Source organism: Mustela lutreola, chromosome 2, assembly GCF_030435805.1.
Source record: "Mustela lutreola isolate mMusLut2 chromosome 2, mMusLut2.pri, whole genome shotgun sequence".
In the NCBI taxonomy this organism is placed as follows: domain Eukaryota; kingdom Metazoa; phylum Chordata; class Mammalia; order Carnivora; family Mustelidae; genus Mustela; species Mustela lutreola.
The window spans coordinates 118,176,669-118,204,056 of NC_081291.1; the positions used below are offsets into that span (position 1 = coordinate 118,176,669).

Below are 27,388 nucleotides of genomic sequence, written 5' to 3' on the forward strand. Positions count from 1 at the left end.
TGATTCCGTGACCCAGCAGATCATGACCTGAGCCAAAACCAAGTCAAGGCTTAACCTACTGTACCACCCAGACACCCCTAAATGTGAACTTTTAAAGTCTTTTCTTCTCCCATTTGGACAAGATGCCTCCCTTTATCACACTGTCTCTTAATAAAAGGGTATCAGCACTCAAAGCCTAAACTCTTTGGACTGATTCCTCTTGAGCTCTTTGGTTACAGTACACCTGTACTGATTATTACGTTTATCAAACTGTGACTCAAAAATCCCGTTTTAAGGTCTACTATTCTGAACAGGATCTTGTATTACCATAAAAAACAAAATCAGTGCTTTTACTCACTAATACATGAAGTCCCTCTGTGCTTTGTGAGTCTTAATTTATAAAGGTGACTGAGTGACAATACAAAGAGATAAATACTACTGAGATAAAAGTTTAATGTTAGTCATAGTTTCTCTAGAAACAAGAGGCACAGCATGTCATGCAGAGCTACGGAGAAAGCACCCGTGTCAGGAGGCAGAAAGAAATGAGGGGAGAGCTAAGGTTGGAGATTTCATTGGCATTTCCATGAAAAAGTCACCGCAGGGCAGGGTATACATACAGTTTAAGAATGGCTAGTTTTAATAATTCCGGCAGGCTTCAGGACAGAGGAGCTGTTCTTAGTTGTTTGGTACTTGACCCTGGAGTGACTCAGAGCAGGGGAAATATTGACCTGGTGTGTGAGTTGGGGTGGTGGTGGTTAAGGGAATAGACGAGGTTGTTTGGTTTATATATGAAAGGTAGGCTTGCTGACAAGTTGGTTACTGTTTCTAGGAATTAGCTAGTTTTAGGAAGGGCAGTTTCTCCCAGCAAAGTCCTCTAAGATGTCAAAACATCATAAAAAAACATGAAGCAAAAAATAAAGACCTCAACAAAATTAGGAGGAAAATCATGCCTTTTGATTTTCTAAATCTCCATTAAAAGTTAGTATCAGAAAAGCAGAAGGCAGGTATAGCCTATTATTTTCCTCATTCCATTAAGAGTGCAGGTGATTTTTTTCCTTAAAGCAAACTCTACGTGGGGCGCCTAGGTGGCTCAGTCAGTTCAGCATCTGCCTTCAGCTCAGGTCATATCCCAGATCCTGGGATTGAGGCCCCACTGGGCTCCCTGCTCAGAGGGAGTCTGTTTCTCCCTCTCCCTCTGCCCCCACCCCTGCCCCCCTAGCTCATGCTGTCTCAAATAAAATCTTAAAAAAAGAAAAAATAAAGTAAGCTCTCTATGTTCAATGTGGGGCTCAAACTCACAACTCTGAGATCAAGAGTCACATGCTCTAGCCACTCTAGTGTGTACTCTAGTGTTCTTTGATTTGACTCTCAAAGGTATTCCTGTAGTAATATTGAGTAAAGAAATTTTCTTTACTCTTCTGTACACACGCCAGGCACCTCAAGAGTGCAGGTGATTTTTTAAAGATCAAATTGAAAGTACAAGAGGGTTCTATTCCTTACCCACTGTCCAAATATTTTTATTTTTTTCAACTCCTTCCCTGCTTCTACATATTGCATTTTTGTCCTGAATAGCTACATGGACAAGGAACTGACATTTATGTTCTCTTGTGCCAGAACTACTCACCCTTTAACACCTATCCCATTAGCTCATCTCCTTACAAGCCTATGGCCTTTCCTAGAATAAGGAAAGTATGGTTCAGAGGTTAAATGGCTTTATGGTAGAGCACTGGTTGGAATCAGGTCTGATGAAGCCATATACTTTCCAGGGGTGACTACAAAGGAATTGAGTCAAAGGAAAAATTAACATGGACTGTTTAAGAAGCACTTTAACTTGCCATCCTATTTCGATGGCACAATTTAAAAACTAAGTCTAAAAAGCTAAGCATTACATATGCCCTGTAACATACTTACACCTTTCCAAAATTTTACTTTTTTAAATGTAGAATCAGACATTACCTATATTGTAAATAATATATCCTTTCTTTGACATTTGAAAGGAAATTTCTTTACTCTTAATATTACTACAGGGATACTTTTGAGAGTCAAATCAAAGAACACTAGAGTACATGTTATGGGTAACTTTCTGGTAATTACAAAAAATTTTTTTTAACATTTTCTCTCTCTTTTTTTTTAATTTGAGAGAACACAAGTGGGGTGATGGGCAAAGGGAGAAGTTGACTCCCCACTGAGCAGGGAGCCCAACTCAGGGCTTGAGCCAGAGGCAGATGCTTAATTGACGGTGCCACTCAGGCATCCCTAAAATTTTTTTGTGGATAGGTAACACTTCCATGTGGTTCAGACTAAAACATTGATTACATGCACTTTTATACATGATTACATATAATTATATATAAATAAGCAGTGGCATTTCCTTTTTAACTGTTCTTCAGCCAACATTTCATTTCTTCATATACACTAATGCTTTATTTATTCTTCTAGTTAATTTATCGACATACCAGTAAATATTCACATATACTAATATGAATCTCCCTCCATCCCTTTTTTTGCATAACCTTTTGGATGTATTTAAAGTAAAACAAAACAAGAAGGTTTTGGTAAACAAAATTTAATACAACTGTATAGTCAAATAATAATGGTTAAAGGACATTTTATTAGATATGACTTAAAAAATTAAACTATGCACAAAGTATATTTAAACAAGACATGTAAGTATTAATATGCTACAACCAAATTGAGAACAAAGTACAAAGCATTTTTTTTTTTCACTGTGAAGATTCTTGGAGCCTCTCACTGAAAGCAAATGACATTTGGCTACCATAGGTCTGTACAAGTTGTAAAGCATATTGTGCTTTTTATCAACTCTGTAATTGTTGTCTTAGCTCCAGAAATTCTCAAGAATTTAAATAAAGAAACTCGGGGTTGGGGGGAGGATGATGAGGAAAGCAAGAGTAAGAAAAAAAATAGTGCATAAGGATGGAACAAAAGTAAGTACATTTACTTTTCTGACATTAGATGCAGATACTGCAAATGATGTTTTCAAAGGTTTAATCAATGTTAGATGTTTGTCTAAATATCTTAAAAAGCACCTTGGCAACCAAAACAAAACCCTCAAATATAATAAAACTCCAAGCACTCAACAACATTTCTTAACATTCTCGTTCTGCCAAGCAATCACATGGTGTTCATTAAAACTTTTAAGAAGGGGAGTTTACTTTGTAGGAAACAAATATGAAACACATCTAAGGTAAGCTTTATTCAGAATAAAAAAAAAAAGAACGCTAAAATAGAACTAGAGAACTTAAGGCACATAAACAAATTCCGATGCAGTTATTCTGAAAACATCAAAACAAATTTTTTCTCTTTGGAACAATATATAAAATAAGTTATGACTACTGCTGTTTTTTTTTAAAAAATTATGATGATCATCTTCAGCACTAAGTAAATTTAATATCTAAGGCAATCACACAAACATAACACATTCATAAAAAACATTAAAAAATGTGAAGTCTGTTGAAAATGTCTCTGGAATTATCAATTCACACTCTGGCTCAAGTGGTTTCTGATGTCTAGCATTAAATGTGACAATGAGTAGAGCTACCTAATCAAACCTACTTAAAAGCCAACCAAATCGCCCCCATTCTGGTTACTTGACATGATGAATTTATTAACTAAAAATAATAATGGGGTGAGGTGATGTAAACCTGGCTTTTGATATAATGCACAAGAAATTCTAATAAGGCCAAAATTATGTTGAGGTTAACTTGTGTCTTGAGTTTAGTAAAACAAAGGCTTCCATAGGAAACCTTTAAGAGACATTTATCTTATTACTTGGCACCACATAAATAGCTATCTCTTCTCTTTGAAAATAAAGTCTGGAGAGGTCTTTTCCACACATAAATCTCAAGACACAAAAGGCACACACAACAATTCAAACCCTCTCTTTTCATGTATGGGTTCTCACAGCAATTCTTTTTTTTTTTTTTTTTAATCTATTGCCATATCCAGACAACAGGAAAACAAAACAAAACGAACAACACACACCTGGTTTGCATATTGACAAAAGTAGTATAACTGAGCCTTTGTCTTTCCTGAGTTTCAAAAGGGTATATGACAGTAGAGAAACATAAACAATTCGTATTCACTAAGAGAAAATGTATCAGTCCACAAAACATTTTCATCTTTCTAAATATAAAAGAATGAATGTTCAACCACTGCCTGTGTGAAGCCCCTTTACCAAATTAAATTTACTCTAGGATCATGAACTGAAGGTTATATAGTTATGGCACTTTAAACACCCCAATAGGCCAAAATGACAATACCCTCCCTGAGTATTTACATCACTTTTTTCTTAACACCTGGTTTAAATGGAGGAAAATATCTATATTTCAGTCATCTAGGAAAACAGAAGGTTACTGAAGACTCAATAAGCTACTATTTCATACCTGTGCAGTAGTAGTCAGTGGGGAGATTAAATTTGAAAACGAAGGTCTACTGCTTCAAAAATCAGACCACTTTATAGCTCACTCATAGACAGGAAAACACACGTTCATGAACAAAAAACAACTATACTTTCTTGTTAATCTACAAAACATATGCTTGAATTCCTTTTCCCACTGAGGTATCACAGCTGGGTTTAGCAAACTCGTCTCTACCTCCAATTTGTTTTCTAATCTCGTGAAACCTTATGTATTACATAGATTCTGACTATATATAAGTCATTATACTAATACTCACCATGTACTTCAAAATTTTTTCTAAGTAATCATTATACCCAATGTGGGGCTCAAACTCATGACCCCAAGATCAAGAGTTGCATACTCTACTGACTGAGCTAGCCAAGTGGCCCTTATCGTGTACTTTCAAATGTAAAAACATATTATAGAAATGCCCAAATAAAAATTTCTGGGATTGAAATTAATTAAGTCAACTAATTTTTACTTTATGTGTTTTCTGATCATCACAAACTGATCAAATTCTTGGTGTTTGTATATATGCATGTACATGACTCTGCTATCTATCTATACATGTATACATACATACTAATCCAAAGGCTTATATGAGCATCTCCTATCAAAAGAAAATCTGTCAACTATGTGATGACAGTATGAATATAATCTGACACAATTTGGCTGATGAATCCCTTTTGATATACTAATTATATCCTAAAATTCTTTGATCAGTGCTAACACTGTTATTTATCAACAATCAATAAAGGAAGATAACTAGAGTATATTAAAATATCAGCTGAGTGATTTCAAAAACTGTTAATTTCATAGAATTCAAGTGAAGTTCTTGGTGGCCTACTTAATTTACATAGTTTTAAATTATGTAGAAAAAAATGAAACAATATTGGCATGAGGTCTATGTTTAAACAAATTGTTTTATAGGATTTCATTTCAAATTTAGTACAATACACGGATAGTAAAAATAAATGTATAAAGAAATACAAGTAACTAGTTAATATTTTTACAATAGACAAAAGTGCTAAAATACAAGTGATCTTGAGAGTTTTGTGTGTGTGTGCAGTGTCTATTTATGTATGGGCATGATCTTACGAATACACATGAAATAACAAGTATCATTTGTCTAATCCTCAGCATTTACAAAACACTTCTCATACATTATCCCATCTGCTGCAAAGAATCTCTGAACTAAATAGGTTCCATTATCTACAAAAGGTATAATGCAGAAGTAGATGTTTACTTCAGAATTAAAACAAATATCCCAATTGTATTTACAATTGTCTTTTCAATGAAAACAATAGAAAACTGTTTCCTGAATTGCTCTGATAATTATCAGGAAAAGGTACATGTCATTTCAAATTATGATTTGAAAAATTTAATTCCCTAATTATTTATAAGATCTTTAGAGTTTTCCTCAGAATTCAGATTCCAGCTAAATTGATGATGATGCCATACAGTTTATTAGAAATCTCTGAATCATCCTAAGATGAGAAAACAAAATAATTTATCTATGTTAGGTTTTTCATTACTAACTTAGTTTTAACAGATATCTGGTGGTACTATAATCACACATCTGCATCATCTCTCCTGTGACAAAGAGTATGTAATGATGATCTGAGACAACAATAGTGCCTGGGCAGTCGAAATCCAGCAGGCTACCCGGAACATCCCTGGAATATCCCTAAAATGTTGTAAATTTTATCTGTTCACCCAGGAATAACAGTAATCACTTATTCTACAGTTCCTGTCATTCCATTTGCCTTAGAAAACATTTTACATTCCTCACTGAAAACTAGTAAGCTTATCAACTAGAGTTGAAAAATCTAGACGAAGGCAATTTGAGAATGTTGACCAGTATTTTCCACAATGGGTACCAACTGAAAGATATATCTTCAAAGACTGCAAATACCACTGTTAGGTTTTTTTTGATAGCTAATTTTAAAAGAAAAATGGACCCACTGACAGGTGGTCCCACCTTTATCCTTTAAAGGTAACTCAAGAGTGGAGACTCCAAGATTTTTACCTGTTCACTGGAAAGGAAGATAACCAGGGAAGAGGTCCTCTCCCAAAGCACCATCCTAATGAAGTCAAACCCTACTGGGCTAGGGAGAAAATTTTTCCCTGTTTTCCAAAATGGATTTCAACTCTCTTGCCAGGTTCTAAAAAGGTGTTCCCTAGAGGATTTAGAGATGATACAGAGGTATTTTGAGAGCCACAATGGGTTGTTCTTCCCTTCAAGGTCTTACATAATTTTTCTTAGGAATTAACCTACAATTTTACTCCCCATTTTAGGGGCACCTGCTTTTCTATCTCCTATCCAATGTTCTTCCAAAAATATGTTTGATATAAGACAGCAATTCTAGGAAGTCATGATAATTCAGTATTTTATCATATTCAAATTGTTGTCATTACATTTTTATCAGTTATTAAAAAAACCCTTCAATAAAATTTATCAGTTTGGATGTATTTTTAGTGAAAAAGATTTTTTAAACTGATTTCTCCCCTTTGTAAGCATTCTAAGCATTATGTGATTTAACCTAAATGAAGCCTAAGTCATGCAATTTTCTAAACATATATGACAAAATAAGGAATATACAGGCTTACAGATAAATGTATATAAATGGAGAAACCATTCAGAAATTCCTAAAGGTTATACAGGCAGGCATTATTTCCTATTCCACATGAATTTCTTACAAATACTTACAAAGGTACACTCTCAAAACCCAAGCAATAACCACTATTATCTTCAACAACAAAAATTTTTTTTCCAATTACAGGAAAGACTTTATTACAGTTTAAAAGATCAATATTTCAGGGGAAAAGGCACCACAATTATTATCTTTACTTTTTTGTGTACATGGCACAAAAGGAGATATGTCAAGTTCCCACTCTGGAGTTCTTAAAACCTCTCATCTTGGATCAGTGTGGCTTCTTGGGTGAGGTATCCTGGCTTTAGAGCTTAAAGCATTTTTCATTGTATCTATGTATAGTCACACAGCCATGATAGGACACTGGCCGGGGCATTGCAGCCACCCCTGTGATGATACTTGTTGCAGGATCATAACAGAGAATAGTGTCTGTGGCTTCTCCATTTTCCCGTCTTCCACCCAGGATATATATTTTACCATTACACACAGACATACCACAGTTTTCCTGTTGAACCAAATACATTAAAAAAAAAAAATTAACTCTGGAAGGCAAGGGATTTGGTAGCAAGCTGAAAAGTAAAATAAGACATGCTTTAGCAGACAAAAGTCATGAAATAAACTCCCTTTTGTTGAACTCCTGCTCTATGTGTGAGTGCTAGATAATTTTGCATGAATTAAATGTTAAAATAAAATATATGTTATGATTGGGGCCAAGATGCAGGAGGTGAAGTGGGGGTAGTGGGCTGAAAGAAGGGTTTTAACTTAACAGTAGTTGAACAAAAATATTTTCGAAGAGTATGGCTTGCTTCTCCTATTACAGGGAGGTCCTTTATTACAGCAAGTGGCTATTACATGACCAAGGAGTAGGAACATTATTCATTATGTGGGATTACCCACAAGCTGAATGAATGAATGAAAGAAAGACTCAAAAACAAATTAACAAAGCACTGTTATAGGAGCCTTGGCTGGGTTATATAAACTCCCCAAATAATATTTTAACTTTGCACAAAATGGGATTCTTAGCTGAATTTTACTCTTCTCTGTCAATAACATAATTATTATAAGAAACAAATATTCTTGCAAGGACGAGAGTGATTCTTCCAAGAAAGAAATTACACTAAAACTGTCTCCCTATTTCCTGGATCTGGTTATGCTGCAGGTCAAACATTCTATTTACATTAGTTTAATTATTCAATTACTTTAATTCAGAAAGTTATTGCAAATTATTATCATCCTGTTCCTATATAACTAGCAATGAGATGGGTTCTACCAATCAGTACAATAATAATTTTTACTTAACTAGATTTGCTGTGTATATAAGTTTTGCTCTTTTTTTTTTTTTTAAAGATTTTATTTATTTATTTGAAAGTGTGAGCACGAACAGGTGGGGAGGGAGTGGAGGGAGAGGGAGAAGCAGACTCTCAGGTGAGCGGGGAACCCGACATGGGGCTTGATCCCAGAACCCTGAGATCAGGACTGGAGCTGAAGGCAGATGCTTAACTGACTGAGCCACCCAGGAGTCCCTAAGTTTTGCTCTTAAAGAAGAAATTAAATCTTGGTAGACTTATGTAACAGAAGGTAATATCTTCAGGTCTAAAAGAATTCATGAGTACTTGAAAGTACCTATATGAGAGTTTACACATACCCAGAATAACTTGCCTCATTATCATTAATGAATGACAAACTTTTATCTGGAATAACACCCGTGAATTACACCAATTATGTGCCAAACTACATTTTTCATCTGAAGCACAGTGAGCTCTTTCTATAAACTCTAAAAGTTCTGAATACAATAAAAAACTTTATCATCCTCAGTTTTCAGATAGAACCTAGGCTACAGGTTGAACCTTACAGTCACTTTAATGATGATTCTTAAACTATATGATTATAGGATCTTATTACAATGTCATTTCAGGTAATAATGCTCAGAAATAAATGAAGCAAGCAACCTTGAAATCAGTTATTCCTTCATATCAGGAAATTACTTGTATTAGATATAGTAGCTTATTTCACTCTATTAGAATCTCAAAAGTTGTGACAGCTAGTAAGAAAAATAATTTATTGGGGCACGCCTGGGTGGCTCAGTCAGTAAGCGTCTGCCTTCAACTTCCAGGGTTCTGCAATCAAACCCCATGTCGGGCTTCCTGTTCAGCAGAGAGCCTGCTTCTCCCTCTCTCTCTGCTGCTCCCCCTGCTTATGTGCTCTCTCTCTCTGTGTCAAATAAAGTCTTTTTTTTTTTTTTTTCAAATGGAAAAATTGGGGCACGTGGGTGGCTCAGTGGGTTAAACCTCTGGCTTTGGCTCAGGTCATGATCTCAGGGTCCTAGGATCGAGTCCCACATCGGGCTCTCTGCTCAGCAGGGAGCCTGCTTCCCCTTCTCTCTCTACCTGCCTCTTTGCCTACTTGTGATTTCTATCTGTCAAATAAATAAATAAAAATCTTTAAAAAAATGGAAAAATTATCAATACATGATTTTTTAAAAAAGATTTTTATTTATTTATTTGACACAGAGAGAGAGATCACAAGTAGGCAGAGAGGCAGGCAGAGAGAGGAGGAAGCAGACTCTCTGCCAAGCAGAGATCCTGATGCAGGACTCGATCCCAGGACCCTGAGATCATGACCTGAGCCGAAGGCAGAGGCTTAACCCACTGAGCCACCCAGGCACCCTTTTCCATGAAAATTTTTTTTAAAGATTTTTTTTTTCTAAGTAATCTCTAAACCCAACATGGGGGTCGAATTCACAACCCTGAGATCAGGAGTTGAATACTCTCTTGACCGAGCCAGCCAGGTGCCCCACCACATGAAGTTTTAATGTTATTTTTCAAGACTGGAACGAGACATGATCCTAGTATTAAAAAAAAAGAGAAGCCCTTCCCTTAATTATTATTTTTTATAATGCTTAATGTTTAAATGTTAAAATTCCAACAATAAACAAAGTCAGACTTTTTCATTTATTATTCTAAACTTTAATGACAGTTTAAATACCTGGGCTACTGAAGAGGGATTGAACAAACTTTATAACAGACCTAAAAAAAAATTCCACAATTTTCCAAAGGATATTTCTGACAAAAGTTTAAAAAGCAAAATACGTTGAAAATAGCAAGCTGTGGCTTTTGGGGATTATGAAGAGTCAAGAGGCATGGACATGGTAAGGGACAGAAACAGAAAAAGGCTACATTAGGTCCATTAGATCTGCAACAAAGAGTTTTTTTTTTCCCCCCCAGCTTTTTTTTGCCACTTAGTATTCTAAGCATTTGAAAAAAGTTTGACTTGGGGCACCTGGGTGGCTCAGTGGGTTAAAGCCTCTGCCTTCCTCTCAGGTCATGATCTCAGGGTGCTGGGATTGAGCCCCACATTGGTCTACTCGGCAGACAGCCTGCTTCCTCCTCTCTCTCTTTGCCTGGCTCTCTGCCAACTTGTGATCTCTGTCTGCCAAATAAATAAATAAATCTTTAAAAAAAAAAAAAAGAAAAAAGAAAAAAGTTTGACTCAAAAAATTGTGTAATAGGAAATTACAGTTCATTTTCCCTTTTTCACATATAGCATTAAATGGTAGGCAAACACTTAAAGATGGCTCAAAAATTACCTATAAATAATGCTTACAAAGATATTCTTCTAGATTCTTATTTAAGAATTTTAAGATCTTTTTAAAGATTTTATTACCTATTTGACAGAGTGAGAGAGAGAGTATAAGCAGGGGAAGCAGCAGAGGAAGAAAGAGCAGCAGGCTTACTGCTGAGCAGGGAGCCTGATTCACGGCTCGATGTGGGCCTTGGATCCCAGGACCCTCAGACCATGATCTAAGCCGAAGGCAGACGCTCAACTGACTAAGGCACCCAGGCGCCCCTACACAGATATACGTAAGGGTATTGGTAGTAAGAATGGACTGAGGAGAAAAGATAATCCCAGAAATCTCAGTGTTTTTTTGCTTCAAGAAATTTGACGTAGAGTATTTGATTTGGATTTCAATGATTTTGTCATCATAGATTTAATATACCTCTGAGCTAAGTGATTTTTCTTTGAAATTTTCAAAGTCACTGTTATTTGTCCTGTTGCTTTTTCATAGCTTTATCTCAACCACGTAGTTAGAAATATATTCATTATATGCCCTGCATTATGATAGATGCTAGAAACTATCTTCCTAAATTGTTATCATTTTCTATAGTATAGCCAAGTTCTGAATGAATAGTACTTCTTGGCGAAAATGCATTGTACTTTAAAATATCCACTATAAGGGGCACCTGGGGGGTTCAGTTGTTAAGTGTTTGCCTTCGGCTCAGGTAATGATCCCAGGGTCCTGGGATGGAGCTCCACATCAGGCTCCTTGCTCAGTGGGAAGTCTGCTTCTCCCTTGCCCACTCCCCCTGCTTGTGTTCCTTCTCTCGCTGTCTCTCTCTGTCAAATAAATAAATAAAACCTTTTAAAAAAATACCCACTATAAGCTAATAAAGGTTAGCTTTCATTAAAGAATTCAGAAATTGGGGCATCCGGCTGGCTCAGTTAGCAAAGCATGACTCTTGATCTCAAGACTGGGAGTTCAAGCCCCATGTTGGGGGTATAGTTTACTTAAAAAAAATTTATAAGTGTAAACACTTGTCACACAGGTGAATGTGACTATAATATGGGTTTCTATATGGTAGGGCACACCTCAGCTCTACAGACTGTCCTTTCCAAGACAGGCCACTCAGCTACAGAAATGTGATTCATTTTTACTTAACTGTGATATATGAGGGATAGAAGATTATATTCCCTCTGTACCATGAAGCTGAAGGTCTATTATATCCCCTCTGTACCATGAAGGTCTTATTATGTCCCTTTTATCAGCTGAGGCAATGTTACTTTGAATACATTACTAATTAGAGATTATACCTCAATGTCAAAAACTTTAGAAAAATGGTGTTACATTCAAACCCTATTTCATTTTCTTTACAGTCTATATCTCTTTACACATTTGCATATAAGACTCTTAAAATTAGGTCCCTTGTTACTGCACTATCTCATTTGTTTACTTATTCAATAAATATTTACTGAGCACCAATTAATGCAAGATACATAGAAAATGAGTTAGAAAAAACAGTATTCTCAATAAGATGGAATTCTGGTATGGAAATAAACATTTATACCCATAACAGATTATGACTGCCATAATATAAATGCAAGTGCAGTGACAGATCAGAAAAGAAGGAGATCAATCCTGAACAGGGAAACTGCAGTTTGTTGTAACTATGAAGTGGTCCTTCGAAGAGGAGTAGAATTACAAGTAGAGAAGATAGAAAAGACATTAGAGTCTGAGACGGCATCATGAACCAAGGCAAGAACACGTAGGATCTATATAGCAAATGCAATTTAACAGACACTTAACATAATTGGGATGAAGTTGCAGAAAGTGAATCTGAACAGACAAGCAGAGGTCAGACGATAGAAGGCCTAGAATGAAGTGGGGAAACTTGGATTTTATTCAGTATGTTTCCAATCAAAGGAGAGACATAATAAGAATTATGGGAAAATAATCAGTGGCAAAATGGGAGACAGAAGACATTAAAGAACACTAATTAGAATATTATTATTTTTGTTTAGGGAAGAACTGGTAAGAACTTGAACAAAAGCAGGAACTACAGGAGTGGAAGAAGAGGAAACACTCTAGAGGACACAGAACTGATATACCGGATTCAATTTAGGAGAAAGTGAGGAAACTCTAAGAAATTAAGTCTAGGTATGAAATAATAGAAAAATATATATTGGTCTTGCCCCTAGTTCCTGATACAGAGCTCCTAAATCCCTTAGAATTTCCCAAGTGATATGTCTTTTGTTCTAATGAGGCGATTGTTGGTGGGCTTCTGGATGGGAGGGCTAGTCACCAAAAAGATCAAGCCATAATCATTATCTTAAAACTTTCATCCCCATTCCCCATTCTCTGGAGAGCGGAAAGGGGCTGGAAATTACATTAATAACTACATGATGAAGCCTCCATAAAAATTCCCCAAATACAGGATACAAACAGCTTCTGGGTTAGTGAACATATCCATGTGCTGAGAGGGTGGTACACATCAGCTCCAGGACAGAAGCTCCTGTGCTTGGGACTCTTTTGGACCTCACCCTATGTGCCACTTCATCTGTATCCTTTATGATATCCTTTATTATATAATAAACTGATAAACACAAGTATTTTCCTAATTTCTGTGAGCTGTTCTAGCAAATTACTGAACCCAGGGAGGCGGTTGTGGGAATGTTAATTTAGAGCCAGTCAGTCAAAAGCACTGGGGGACAAGCTGGAACTAGCGGTTGGCTTTGGAAGCAGTGGCAGTCTTTCTTTTTTTTTTTTTTTAAATATTTTATTTATTTATTTGACAGAGAGAGAGATCACAAATAGGCAGAGTAGCAGGCAGAGAGAAGGAGAAGCAGGCTCCCTACTGAGCAGAGAGTCCGATGCGGGGCTTGATCCCAGGACCCTGGACCATGACCTGAGCCAAAGGCAGAGGTTTAATCCTCTGAGCCACCCAGGTGCCCGGAAGCAGTGGCAGTCTTGAACGGTGCCCTCAACCTGTGGAATCTGGCCCTAACTCCAGGCAGATAGTGTTGGAACTGAACTGAACTGTAAGACATTCAGCAGGAGATGGAGAATTGGTTGGTGTGGGAATAAATCCACATATCTGGTGCCAGAAGTGTTGTGTGAGTAAGGAAGATCAATCCTAAACAGGAAACTGCAGTTTGTTGTAACTATGAAGTGGTTCTTCAAAGACGAGTAGAATTACCCCTTTCCATTCACTAGGTTTTCCATTCACTAGGTTGTTTGGAAACAGAAAAAGTAGGCTTGGGGAAGAAGGTGAATTCTTTTTTTTTTTTTTTTAATATTTTATTTATTTATTTGACAGAGAGAGATCACAAGTAGGCAGAGAGGCAGGCAGAGAGAGAGAGGAGGAAGCAGGCTCCCTGCTGAGCAGAGAGCCTGATGCGGGACTTGATCCCAGGACCCTGAGATCATGACCTGAGCCGATCATGACCATGTGCCTTAACCCACTGAGCCACCCAGGCGCCCCAAGAAGGTGAATTCTGTTCTAAGTTTGAACTCCTGGGACATCATAGAAAATATCAAATAAGCAGTTGGAAATTTGAGTCTGGAGCACGAGAAAAAGGCTTTAATGAAGATCAAAATTTGAAATTAGTACTGGGCAATAAATGTGACCACTCAAAAATGGAGTATAAACTAGGAAGCAGGTAGGGAAAAGAGACTCTAGGAATATCCATATTTAAGGGCTGGGCAGAAAAAATAAGAGAATATGGATGAGACTGAGGAGATTATTAGTAATGACCTCTGAGAGAGTAACTCTAGACTAGTAGATTGGTAGATCCAGATTTCCAGCATTAGAGCCATCAAGCATTTTGGTGGTTAGAAGGAGAGTAGGACCATAAACCAAAGGCTGAGCAGAGGCTTTTTGGGAGGCAGGGGGTGGAGATGGAGTAGGGGTATAGGCAGTGTGCATGGATGAGACCTAAGTCCAGCCATTTCTTTCTTTCTATTTTAAGATTTTACTTATTTGATAGAGAGAGGCACAGTGGGAGAGGGAACACAAGCAGGGGGAGCAGGAGAAGGAGAAGCAGGCTTCCCGCTGAGCAGGAAGCCCAATGCAGCGCTCGATCCCAGGATCCTGGGATCATGACCTGATCTGAAGGTGACACTTAATAACTGAGCCCCCAGGTGCCCTCACCCATTTCTTTCATAATAAAACCACAGAAGGAAAGAAACCAGTTTGGGAGCACTTCTTCTCTTTCAAAATACATAAGATATAGGGATAAGGACTGGAGTAAATTCTGAAAGAGGTCAAGGAAAAAAAAAAACTACCAGCCCAAGTGCAATGGTTGCTTCACCATGGGATGGTAGAAAATAAGGTATTTCAATAAAACAATTCCCTGAAACAAGTTTAAAACAGGAATACCAAAAAAAAAAAAAAAAAAAACAAAAAACAAAAAACAGGAATACCACATGCTTTATGTGGTTTTAAAAATTATGAAATAATTCCAGCATGCATGAATGATATTAACAGTGAAATTACAGTATATTTATAATGGTCATGTATTTGGTCCCTCCTAAATTGATTTCTCTTTTGGACTATTTTAGGTCATTACCTGTCGGCTGAATGTATTCTGTACATGCATCCAGTAATCTTCAACTGGATCATAGCAGTATATTGCCTTGGTCAGCCCACCAGCAACATATATCAAGTTGTTTAAGGATACAGCTGTTATACACCTCTTGGCAATTGGGATAGCTGCACGAAGTAGCCACGAATTGGTTTCTGGATCATAAGATTGAACCTAGTAATATATAGAAATATTTTATTGAAATTTCTAAACCAAAATGCATATTTACTTAATAAAAGTCTACCAATATATAGAAACACAATTAAAAATGAAATCCCATTAATTACAGTAATTCACATTAATTCACAGAATTAAGAGAGGTTAGCTTGATAGAGAAATGCCTGAATTATAAAATTCTCAAAAGAAATGCAAATTTATTACTATCAAGCAGAATAGAATAATAAACACAAGTTGTTTCCAGGAAGAACAGATACTACACTATCATGATAGGTTTTCTTTACTTATTTCTACTAAACAGTCTACATTTTTTTTTTTTTAAGATTTTAGAGAGAGAAAAGAGGAGAGAATGCACGTGAATTGGGGTGCAAGAGGGAAAAACAGAGGGAGAGGGAGAGAGAGAATCTCAAGCAGACTCCCTGCTGAACATGGAGCCCAATGTGGAGCTTGATTTCACACCCTGAGATCATGACCTGAGCTGAAATCAAGAGCTGGACACTTAACTGAGCTATCCAGGTGCCCCAACAGTCCAGATTTTTAAAACATTGTGTCATACAGGATAACTATGCCTCAATCTGAATAAAATTTCTTTATGCTTTTAGGAAGTCCTTTCTGCAAAAGAACACAGGAAACTTCAGTATACTCTGAATGATCACAAATTCTGAATTCTAAAATAGTAACATTTGGCCACATTATATTAAATTTAATTAAAAAGATAACTGACTGGGTGCCTGGGTGGCTCAGTCAGTTAGGTGTCTGACTCGTAGTTTCAGCTCAGGTCATGATCTCAGGGTTGTGAGATGGAGTCCCGCATTGGGCTTTGTGCTCAGCACGGAGTCTGCTTGTCCTTCTCCCCATGCTCCTCCCCGTGTCCTCTCTCAAATAAATAAAATCAATAAATAACAGATTGACAAAATTTAGTTAACAACTGCTAAATAGTTTGGCATCAGACAGTAGTTTCCAGAATAACAGTATTTTCTAAGGTGTCAGGAAGGCAAATATTCTTTTGTCCCAGGGATTCAATGAACTGCAGCAACTCTGAGCTGTCCTCTATTGACATTACAGATGTTTCTCTTCCTCTTTTTTGCTCTAAAAAATACTTATAAAGTATGCAGAAGATGACCCAGTGGAAGCAGTGTAGTTACTATATTTTATTCTCTGCTAATTCAATTCCCAACTGTTTTTTGTGAGTAATTTTTTGATTCTACAGACTGTAACAGGAAAAGGTTTTAAACTATTTAGTAGAATATCCCAATGCTGAGAGTAGTTTTGTTTCAAAAAGATTAAATAATGCTTTTTACAAAAAACTGTTAGATATATTAGGACTTCACTTCAGTAACTTGAAACTTAGTGTTTTCCCCCCAAAGTATAAAGTACTAGACAATTTTTAAAAGGCTCCTCCCACTAAGGGACCTCGCTATTTATTTGATAAGCTTTCTGTATTTTTCCTCCCGTATACATAACTGGTAATTTCTGTAAGAGAACATGGCTTACCTTATCAGAACAAGTATTATCATCAGGTCCTCCACCAATCACAAACAATTTGCCTACACAGCTAGTCACGGCAGGAGAACTCACTGCTTCCTTAAGGGGAGCAACTTCAGTCCATCGATTTGAAAAGGAATCATAACATTCTACGCTGCTAAGTCTGTTTTGTCCATCATAGCCTCCAACAACATATACCTGTATGTGAAATACATGGAAAAATCTTAATTGTCAAAAGTCTGAATTTTTTAACTAGTTGGTTAAGGAATTAAAGGATCTCTTCCCTTTAAAAGCCCTTGATAACTATAATTGCAATAAATCTAGCTTAGTTTTTGAAACTTTCATTAGCACCCTCTCACCACGGGGGAGACTTTTTAGACTTTTTTTTCCTAATAGCCCCTGCAAATGAAGTTTTAATACCACCATATACTGTATATCCTTTTATGTCCTATATGTATATCTGTGTTTTACACATGGAAGAGTACAGTTGTTTTCATCCCCCAAAATAACCTTCACCCCCTTAAGGGTGATACTGCTCGCACTGAGAATTACATGATTGTTTAAATGCTCACACTCATGGATGATGAAAATGTTCGATTATTATGAAGTAATAAAGCTACAAATCTAAAATATTAGATAAGGAATACTAGACCGTAAGACCAATGAAGGCAGTGCCTATCTTGTTTTTCATTTTAGTATCAAGTGTGCTTAGCAAAGTATCTACCACACAATTAACTCTATACTATATATTTCAAAGGGCTTCCACAAATCTAAGGAAGGCAGACATATTAATCTTTATGTGACAGCTGAACTAATCAACAAGTCATTTATTAAATGACCTATATGTAGATAATCCATTAAGAATAATGAGATACGTGGGGTGCCTGGGTGGCTCAGTGGGTTAAGCCGCTGCCTTCGGCTCAGGTCATGATCTCAGGGTCCTGGGATCGAGTCCCGCATCGGGCTCTCTGCTCAGCAGGGAGCCTGCTTCCTCCTCTCTCTCTCTGCCTGCCTCTCTGCCTACTTGTGATCTCTCTCTGTCAAATAAATAAATAAAATATATAAAAAAGAAAAGAAGAATGAGATACATAAGAAACTTTTAACTTGGGTTAAAAGTTTTAACAGTGGGTTAAAGCTTCTGCCTTTGGCTCAGGTCATGATCCCAGGGTCCTGGGATCGAGCCCCACATCAGGCTCTCTGCTCAGCAGGGAGCCTGCTTCCCCCTCTCTCTGCCTACTTGTGATTTCCCTCTCTGTCAAATAAATAAATAAAATCGTTAAAAAAAAAAAAGAAAGAAACTTTTAACTTAAGCGAGGTTCTTCAGTTTAACATCCACAATTCCTTTAATCAACAGTCATTATCAACTCTTCCCTCCATATGAAGTAACTATTAAGTCCCACTGAGTCTTCTTTTACAGCATCCCACATCTGTCCCTTTTGTTTCTTACTGCCACTATCCTACTTCAGGATCCATACCATTTTGTACTTCTCAATTAATCTCCTGGTCTCCACTCTTGTGCTCCATCAACCACAGATTAATCTTCCTAAATACTTCATCAACTCCTTTTAATAGTTCAGCAACAGATGCCTAAGTGGTCAAGGCCAAACCTTATACACCTACATTCAAGTCTGTTCACAATTCATCTTTCTGTATGCCTCCAAATTTCTAGAACAGCCAATGCTATTTTGTATTTCAAGGCTGCACTTCTCATATTATGTTAAAATGATCTCTTGGTGGGTTTGTTCTCCCAACACTAGGAGGTTCAGAGAGGTTAAGTAACAACTCAAAGTCACCCAGCTGGAAGAGTATATGGAAACTGTGGCACAATGTAGCAATTAAGGGCATGGCTTTGAAGTTAGTAGAAGCAGGGTTCAGTATCTAGCACTGCTATGAAATGTAAATCTTGGGCAGTTTACTTATCCTCTGAGAGTCAGTCTTCATTTCCTCAATAAAAATGTAGACAGTAATAGTACCTATCACATAATATAATTTTGAGGATTAATTTTTTTACCATTCTCTTGCATTCATAAATTAAAAATATATGTTGTGAGCACCAAGATGAAAGTACTCTAGATTAAGAAAATCTTGAACTTTTGCTTTGCTCCTGCTTTATTACTTTCTGTGTAACCTTAGGCAAGTGACTTGATTTCTCTGAATTAGGTTTCTTTAAAAACTGCAAAAGTTATACAAAATTTTCTCTAAGATTCTTTCCTACTCTTAGATTCTCTATTCCAAATCATCTTACCTAGGTTTTCTTAATAGAAACCATTTATAAATTTAAATACTTTTATAGGTTTGAATTCAGTTTATATTGTAATTTTTTAGGGTAACAGTTTCCATGACGTGAGTACTTACTTTTTAAGGTATGAAAGATTCCTTTCATGTCTTGATTTATTACTTCTAAGTTTTAGGTAACTTCAAGTCAAGTATACTAACATTTGTCAAATAAATCTATGTTCGCCAATCCATACATGATATTTGAGACATCCATCATTTGCATTTGCCTTTGTACTTTCAGACTAAATAATTACAATTTTTTTTAGTCAGATCTCTTCTCTTTCCAACCACTTCAATATTTTAGCTGCCCCTTTCAGTAATATTTTATCATTCTTGAAGGATGGCTACCAAAACTATATAGCAATTACTGACAAACTAGTGATTTCAGAAAATAGCCAATCAGAATTAGTTTATTTCTATTATATTTATCTCAAGGTCCCCATTATTTCAGTGACCTTGTCGAGAGCAGCAGCACAATAGATCAATAGCCTTAGGAAGTTAGCTTTCCAGCTGTGCTTTGAGACACTCTTAATATTCTGTAGTATAGAAATTTCAAGCAGGCTCTATGGGGAAATAGGGGGAGGGGACCCGGCTGAGTGGGAAGGGTTCCTACACCATCTCTGTTTCTATTAGGGCAGCTCTGTTTTCTCATCGGTGACTCTAAAATGTCTCCACATGAGGGCCCAAGAGGTAGCAATCTTTTTAGAAGGGGGTATCAGGGAACCAGTCAGAAATACACATGCAAGCAAGTATACTGCTTTTATTCAGATTGCTTATTAATATAAGATAGCTTTGAAGGAGCTAATAGAGATGGAGGCAAATAAAAGCTAAAGGGTTCTTGGTATATGCTGCTGTATTTTTATCTGTTCTACATAATGGGTTTTTATGTTAGATTTAACTTTTTAACTTTAAAAAGGATGTAGCTGCTTTTAAAAAGCTTGGAAACCACGGGTCTACAAGTGTTTCTCAAGTTCCTAAGGACAGAGAATGGCTCAGAACCAACATATAATTATTTATTTGTTTTTTAAAGTACCCTCCACAACCAGCATGGAACCCAACATGGGGCTTGAACTGTGAGATCAAGGCTGGAGCTGAGATCAAGAGTCAGATGCTTAACTAATTGAGCCACTTGGGCACCCCCCCAAATTATGTATTTAAAATATTTATTAGCCACAGTCAATAATCAATTTTCTTTAAAATACACTGGTGAATTTATCTTAACACTATTTTAAATTTGTTTTGTCCCTAACTTGTATAAAGAAAAAAGATAAAATAACATCAGTCTAGGTAAATATATCTTTGCCTGACTGCCAAAGTCAGTAAAGGGAAAAAGATTGCTTGGATTAGACATTGGCCTGTTTTTGTACTTGATGTAACTCCTTTATTTTCCAATGCTTCTTAAGCTTTCAGACTCCAATGGAGCATGAAAAGAGAAATGTGCTGCACTGCCACAAATTCCAAATTGGGAGAACAAAATATCCATTCAAAAGTACAGTGTCAAATTGTTTATATCTTCAGTTTATCTATTGAGGTTAGAAATGGAAGGAAATACAATTTGAATCCAAAATACCCTGAGACTGAGTAAGATGAAGGATTTAACTGTGGTATTTATTTTGGAAATGTGCCAGCAATAGTAATAAAAAATAGTTTCTCTTACTTTACCAAGGAGGACAGCCATTTTGTGACGCCATCTGCCTTTATTTAGAGAAGCAACTCTGATCCAAATATTCAACTGTGAGTTATAAATCCACACATCACGGCCATTGATTCTTCCACCTTTAAATGCAAAACAATGTATACACAGTATGTATGTCATCAAGGGATTTATGCTCAAGGCATAGGTAATTATAATATAGGATTTATTTACCCCGTCTAAGAATTTGTGAATTTAGTTCAATGAATGAAAGAATGACCCTCTTAAAGCTTAATGAAAATAGTTCTACAGAGTAGATTTAAACCTTGCCGATTATTATCTTGAGAATCATAGGCCCTAAGTAATAAAATGCAAAATACAAGTTTTACAAATGTATAAGGCTATTAATTTGAATCACACATCAGAAGCACCCAAACAACAGAATTATTTAAAAAAGATTTAAAAAAATCACCCATTTATTCAAAAGCATACCACTATACAAAATGAATTATGTCTTGTTAAATTGTGTAACATGTAGTAATAGAGTAACTCCAAAGCTGGTAAAATTATTAACCAAATAAATGACTCAGGACCAATGATAATGCAGTTATACTCTGTATAAGTCTGTCATTTCATTGTCTCAGATTTTAGATATAACATCAACATAAAAGAATTACAAGTTAAGAATTTTAAGGAAAAACCTATTTCATAAACTTTGGTGAGAATTTCAGAAAACTTGGTTGGATCAGAAATGCTTAATTCTTTTTTTTTTTTTTTTTTTTTTGCTTTTTTTTTCTTAATTAATTCTATGAGTAAGTTTCACTTTGCATACTTCACAGTGTTCTTTAAAACAAAGTTAACGTGTTCAAGTTTTAAAAATTATGCCATATCCCATATGCATTTGAGAGCACTTAAAATATGACAATTAAAGGCATTTTTCTGGTGGATTGTTTATAAATCATTCTGGATCATCCTGAGCCTGTTTTTAAGAGAAAAAGTCATTCCCAGCTTTATTTGTTGTATAAACTGATCTGCTGAAAGCGGGCCTATTCACTTTCATGGTTTTCTTCTGAGACACTACTATTTGTTTAAAATAGCCAAGCTGTGTTCAAATTAAAAGTAGCTACAGTGCGAAATAGGTCAATCAGAGAAAGACAACTACCATCTGATCTCCCTGATATGAGGAAGTTGAGATGCAACGTGTGGGGTTTGAGGGGTAGGAAAAGAATAAATGGAACAAGATGGGATCGGGAGAGAGAAAAACCATAAGAGACTCTTAATGTCACAAAACAAACTGGGGTGGGGGCATGGGGGGAGGGAGAGGGTGGTGGGGTTATGGACATTGGGAAGGGTATGTGCTATGGTGAGTGCTGTGAATTGTGTAAACCTGGCGATTCACAGACCTGTACCCCTGGGGCTAATAATAACATTATATGTTTATAAAAAAACTTAAAATTTTTTTTTTAAAAGTAGCTACAGTAATAATAATTTTTATTTACCTGAAACAAGAATGTCATTTCTTAGAGCACAGACTGCATACTCTGATTTGGTAAATTCCGGAAGCTTAGCCAAAGACTTCCATTCCCCTGTCACAGGATCATAGCACTCGGTGTATGGAAGATTAAATCCTCCAACCCGTTCACAGCCTCCAACGACAACTATCACCTCAGAATAGCCAGTTGACCTAAAACAATTATTATAAGAATATATAAATAGTAAAATACACTCAAGATTGTTGAAAACTCTAAAAATATACATGAATGTAAAGAAAGTAGAAAGTAAACAGTTGTTTATTCCCTGAGCACGTGCCACATAACACAGGCTGCCAAAGACTTTGAGAAGGATTTTGAGAGACATTTTGAGAGACCTTGAGAGACATTTGCAAGGGATTTAGTGATGTCGTTTTCCACAGAAAATTTCTATGGGTATTTTTTTCTATCAGTTTTGCCTTAAAAATTACAAAGCAGTCCAAAAATCCTACCTAACTCAACTGGAATCCTGGTAATAGTAAAGATGACTTCCAAAGGTAGTTTTGTAGTAATTCAGATGTGTGCAGCCATACTAAGGTAAGATCATGAAGAAAAATGGTGATTTTTCATAAGCTTGCTAGTCCTTTTTTTTTTTTTTTTTAAGATTTTATTTATTTATTTAAGAGAAAGAACAAGAATAGGAGGAGGCATAGAGGGAAAGGGACAAGCAGACTCCCTGCTTATCTGGGAGCCCAATGCAGGGGCTTGATTTAAGACCCCGCAATCATGATCTGAGCTGAAGTCAGATGCTTAACATACTGAGTCACCCAAGCACCCTGGATTGCTAGTTCTAAAAAAACTAATTCATATTATAATCTAAGTACCTTTAAAAGAAGTATATGTATTTGCTTGGAACTATTTCTTAAAATAGTTTTTTAAAGTTAAGTACATTAAAGCAATCCAAATCAAAACACTGAGCAATCAAAGTGTTAACAGTTTATGACAAAGAATGTTAAAGGAAAAAAAGCAAGACCAAAAACTGTACTGAAGGTCTCACCAATACTATGTAAAAAATGTGTGTGGAAAGAATATACCTATACCACCAAAGGCTAATGATGGTTAACTCTGGATAGCGTGGCTTCTTTCTTTCTATCAACACAAATTTCCACAATGATAATGAGCATGTTCTACTTTCAGAGTGGAAAAAACATTTACAGCATGAAGAGAATCCTAAGGTTTATGGTAATCATGGACTTCTTTTATTTTGTAGTTTAAATTTTAGATACAGGGCGCCTGGGTGGCTTAGGTGGTTATGCCTTCAGCTCAGGTCATGATCTCAGGGTCCTAGGATTGAGCTCCGATTGGGTTCCCTGCTCTGTGGACCCTCTGCCTGCCCCTCCCCCTCCTTGTGCTTTCTTTCTCTCTCTGTCAAATAAATAAATAAATAAATAAATAAATAAACCTTTAGGGGCACCTGGGTGGCTCAGAGGGTTAAGCCTCTGCCTTCAGCTCAGGTCATGGTCTCAGGGTCCTGGGATCGAGCCCCACATCCCACTCTCTGCTCAGCAGGGAGCCTGCTTCCCCCTCTCTGTCTACTTGTGATCTCTCCCTGTGTCAAATAAATAAATAGAAATCTTAAAAAAACAAAAAACAAAAAAAAAACCTTAAAAAAATTTGTTGTTGGGGTGCTTGGGTGGCTCAGTTGTTAAGTTGTCTGCCTTTGGCTCATGTCATAATCCGAGGGTCTGGGATTATGCTTCTCCCTCTCCCACGCCCCTTGCTTGTATTCCCTCTATCGCTGTCTCTCTCTCTCTGTCAAATAAATAAGTAAAATCTTTAAAAAAAATTTCCTGTTTAGATACAGGAAAAACTAAAAGCTTATTCAAGTTTTTTGTTGTTACTCATAAGGCTCAATAGAAAGCTTGTAATTTTAAAATTATTTGACTTTTATATTTTTTCACAAATATAACTGAAATGAAAAAGGTCCTGTAACTACATTTTATGGTTGTTACAATTTTAATCTCATGATACAAAATGCTAACAATCCCTCTTCTCTTAACTTAAATGTGGAAGGAAAAAAGACCACATTGGAACACTAATTTGTAGTTTTAGTCAGTATGATGTTTCACAATTACATTAGAAAAAAAAATTAAGCAATACTGGTACGTCACTTTAACAAAGATACTATATTCTAGCTACATTTACTCATAGCTTTTCCAACTAATAATCATTTACCTGTTCCAGGCCAGGCATACTTTTCCTTTACAAAATCAGAAAAATGTATTGTAGAAAAGAATTGTATTCACAGATATAATAAAAATTACTTTTAGGAGCCTAGCAAATCATATAACCCTAATCTAGTATATAGTAAGACATCATCAGAAGAACTGAAATATTATCAATACTATTTTCCACATTAGTTCCATAAAGAAACTATTAAAGTAAATCAAGAATAACACCAGATACTTGGTACAACTAACTTATCCTTTTCATAAAAGTATCACTTCCTAAAATTATCGTTTCTTAAAATTATACTTAAAATACCTCTAAAACAAATCCATGTGATTTTCCTCAAAGCCTTACTTATTGACTGATCAAAAGTTACTTAATACTGTCACTAGGGTTCAACGACTCCCAGTTATTTTAATATGAAATCAAGGTAACTATATTATAAGAATTGTGTTTTATACACTTTCCTTATAACATTTTTACTTTTTTCTTTTCTGAAGAGACAGAGAGAGAGCAAAGGGGCATCACAGATTGGGGGGAGGGGCAGGTCAGAGAGAGAGAGAATCTTAAGCAGGCTCCACACCCAGCATCAGGCTCAATATGGGGCTCAATCTCAAAACCCTGAGATCACAACCTAAGTCAAAACCAAGAGTCAGACACTTAATCAACTAAGCCACTCAGCTGTCCCACATTTGATTTATGTTATAGCTTCTCTTTGCTTAAACTTGCTAGCTTTTTTTTAACACTTCTTAGCCTAATAAACATATGTTGTCTATTTTTGTACTTTTGAATAAGAAGAGAGAATAGCACCAAAAACTAATGACTAAAACAAGTAGCCCCACTAAATAAAGGATCTTTTCAGTGTCTACTGGAAATGTGTTTTTATCTGAAAAGATCAATAAACTGGTAGTTTTGCCTGTACTAAAGGTCTTACTTGCAACCAAATGGTTTTTAACTTAATTGAAGACAAGCCTGGTGTTTTCATTAAAGACTGTGAATACACCAAAAGTTATTTTTAAGGATGCCTGGGTTGGCTCAGTTGGTTAAATGACTGACTCCTGGTCTTGGCTCAGGTCATGATCTCAGGGTTGTGGGATCAAGCCCTACACTGCGCTCCCAGATCACTGGGGAGTCTGCTTGAGTTTCTCTCCCTCTGCCCCTCTTCATGCTTGCATGAGGGCTCTCTCTCTAAAATAAATAAATCTTTCTTAGAAGTTATTCTTTATTTCTTGAGGTTGGAAAAACTTTTATCTAAGGCAGGGAGATGACCGCCTTGAAGGAAATGTGTTATTCCAGCTAATAATGGCAATTGGAACAAAAAGGCAGTCAAGATAATACAGGATGAATAAAAGTCTGGATACCCTAGTTCAATCTATTTTTTGGAGTGAACATTTATTTTATTAATGCTTTAAAGTGAAAATCCTGATTCTGCCGTGATAAAATAAAAAATATCTGCTGTTTTAGTATTAAATTTTACCATTTGTTCCTGGGAAAGTATTATGTATTACAACTAAATTATCTTTTTTTTTTTTTTTACTATGACAAGTATTGTTTTTTAAAAAAATCACCATCCTCTTTTATCATGAATTAAAGAAAAGATCAAATTAAAAGATTACATTCTTTGATTTATGTGAAAGATTTAAAATAATTCTCTCCCTCTGGCCCTCCCCCTTTGTGCTAATAAATGAATTTTAAAAATCTAAAAAAAAAAAAAATCTCAAAAGGCAAAATACAGGACTTGTTGGATGAAATAACAGACTCAGTTATTATCTATGCCAGAGATAGGCCAAACTCATTCTCATCAATAAAAGGGGTCACTGGGAATGGTTAATGGCTAATGGAAGAATAACTGAATGTATTTAAAAAGCACAATAGGAAAGCCATTGTTTCCATATAGCAGGAAACTAGAAGAAAGAAAGGAATGATATTAGTAATATAATCTATTCACCATTCCAAGACTCAAAAATATCTGAAAACTGAGCCATCAAACAAATTAATTAACTAGAATAGAGATATGAGACTTGAAGCCCTTCGACAGAGAGACACATGGCTCTCTAGTCTGTACGATATGACAGTTACTAAACTTAATGTATTAATTAATATATCTAAAGAAAGAACTAGGGGCACCTGAGTGGTTCAGTGGGTTAAGCCGCTGCCTTCGGCTCAGGTCATGATCCCAGGGTCCTGGGATCGAGTCCGGAGTCAGGCTCTCTGCTCAGCAGGAAGCCTGCTTCTTCCCACACCCTGCCTGCCTCTCTGCCTACTTGTGATCTCTCTCTGCCAAATAAATAAATAAAAATTAAAAAAAAATAAAAATAAAGAAAACTATATATCAAAAGAGGGACTGGTTAATCACAAAAGCAATAAGTAAATGAATGAAAAAGTAATCACAGAAGGTCTTACAAGAACAAACATCTCTTGTGCCCATTCAAGTTCTTGCTTAAGGGAAAGAATCTTAGCTTAGCTAACCTGAACATTACTAGTTCTTTGGTAAGAATATTTTTATGGTGGGTGAGACTTCCTTAAGCTGTACTAGCTGAGAGGACTCCAGTTCTAAAGATCTACTAATTCCCTTTGTTTGGATTCCATGCTTGCAAAACAACCCTTGAAAACTTTGACTTCCCACTTAGTGATTTGTCCATAGTAAAAGAATATGGTGAACAGACTGGCTTAAAGATCTGTATGTGTCGATGTGGAATAATCTCCAAGATACTTATAAATGAAAAAAACAAGGTGCAGAACTGAGTGTATAAAGAGAAGCAGGGAGGAATGTGTGCGTATACACACACACACATAATATATACACACAAAGAATATTTTCAAAGAGTTCAAGAAACTGGTAACAGTGGTATCCTTTGGCTAGAACTGATGTATCAGGGATCAGGTAGAGGGAAACTTATATGTATATGTTCATGAAAAATGTTTGAG

General features: G+C 36.1%; 1 protein-coding gene across 8 annotated transcripts in view; it reads right to left on the reverse strand.

Moving 5' to 3' along the window:
* Nucleotides 1–2,529: 2,529 nt before the first annotated feature.
* Nucleotides 2,530–27,388, reverse strand: part of KLHL24 (kelch like family member 24) — a 48,661-nt gene continuing 23,802 nt past the window's right edge. For 6 of the 8 annotated variants that reach the window (XM_059163349.1, XM_059163346.1, XM_059163348.1 and 3 more), the window contains 5 exons: nucleotides 22,262–22,446; nucleotides 20,787–20,905; nucleotides 16,862–17,050; nucleotides 15,176–15,364; nucleotides 2,530–7,556 (listed from right to left, as the gene is read on the reverse strand). In XM_059163349.1, coding sequence (XP_059019332.1) covers nucleotides 7,356–7,556; nucleotides 15,176–15,364; nucleotides 16,862–17,050; nucleotides 20,787–20,905; nucleotides 22,262–22,446 — 883 coding nt within the window. In that variant the 3' untranslated portion in view covers nucleotides 2,530–7,355. The remainder of the gene's footprint in view (nucleotides 7,557–15,175; nucleotides 15,365–16,861; nucleotides 17,051–20,786; nucleotides 20,906–22,261; nucleotides 22,447–27,388) is intronic. The other 2 variants (XM_059163353.1, XM_059163352.1) reach the window with 2 other exon arrangements.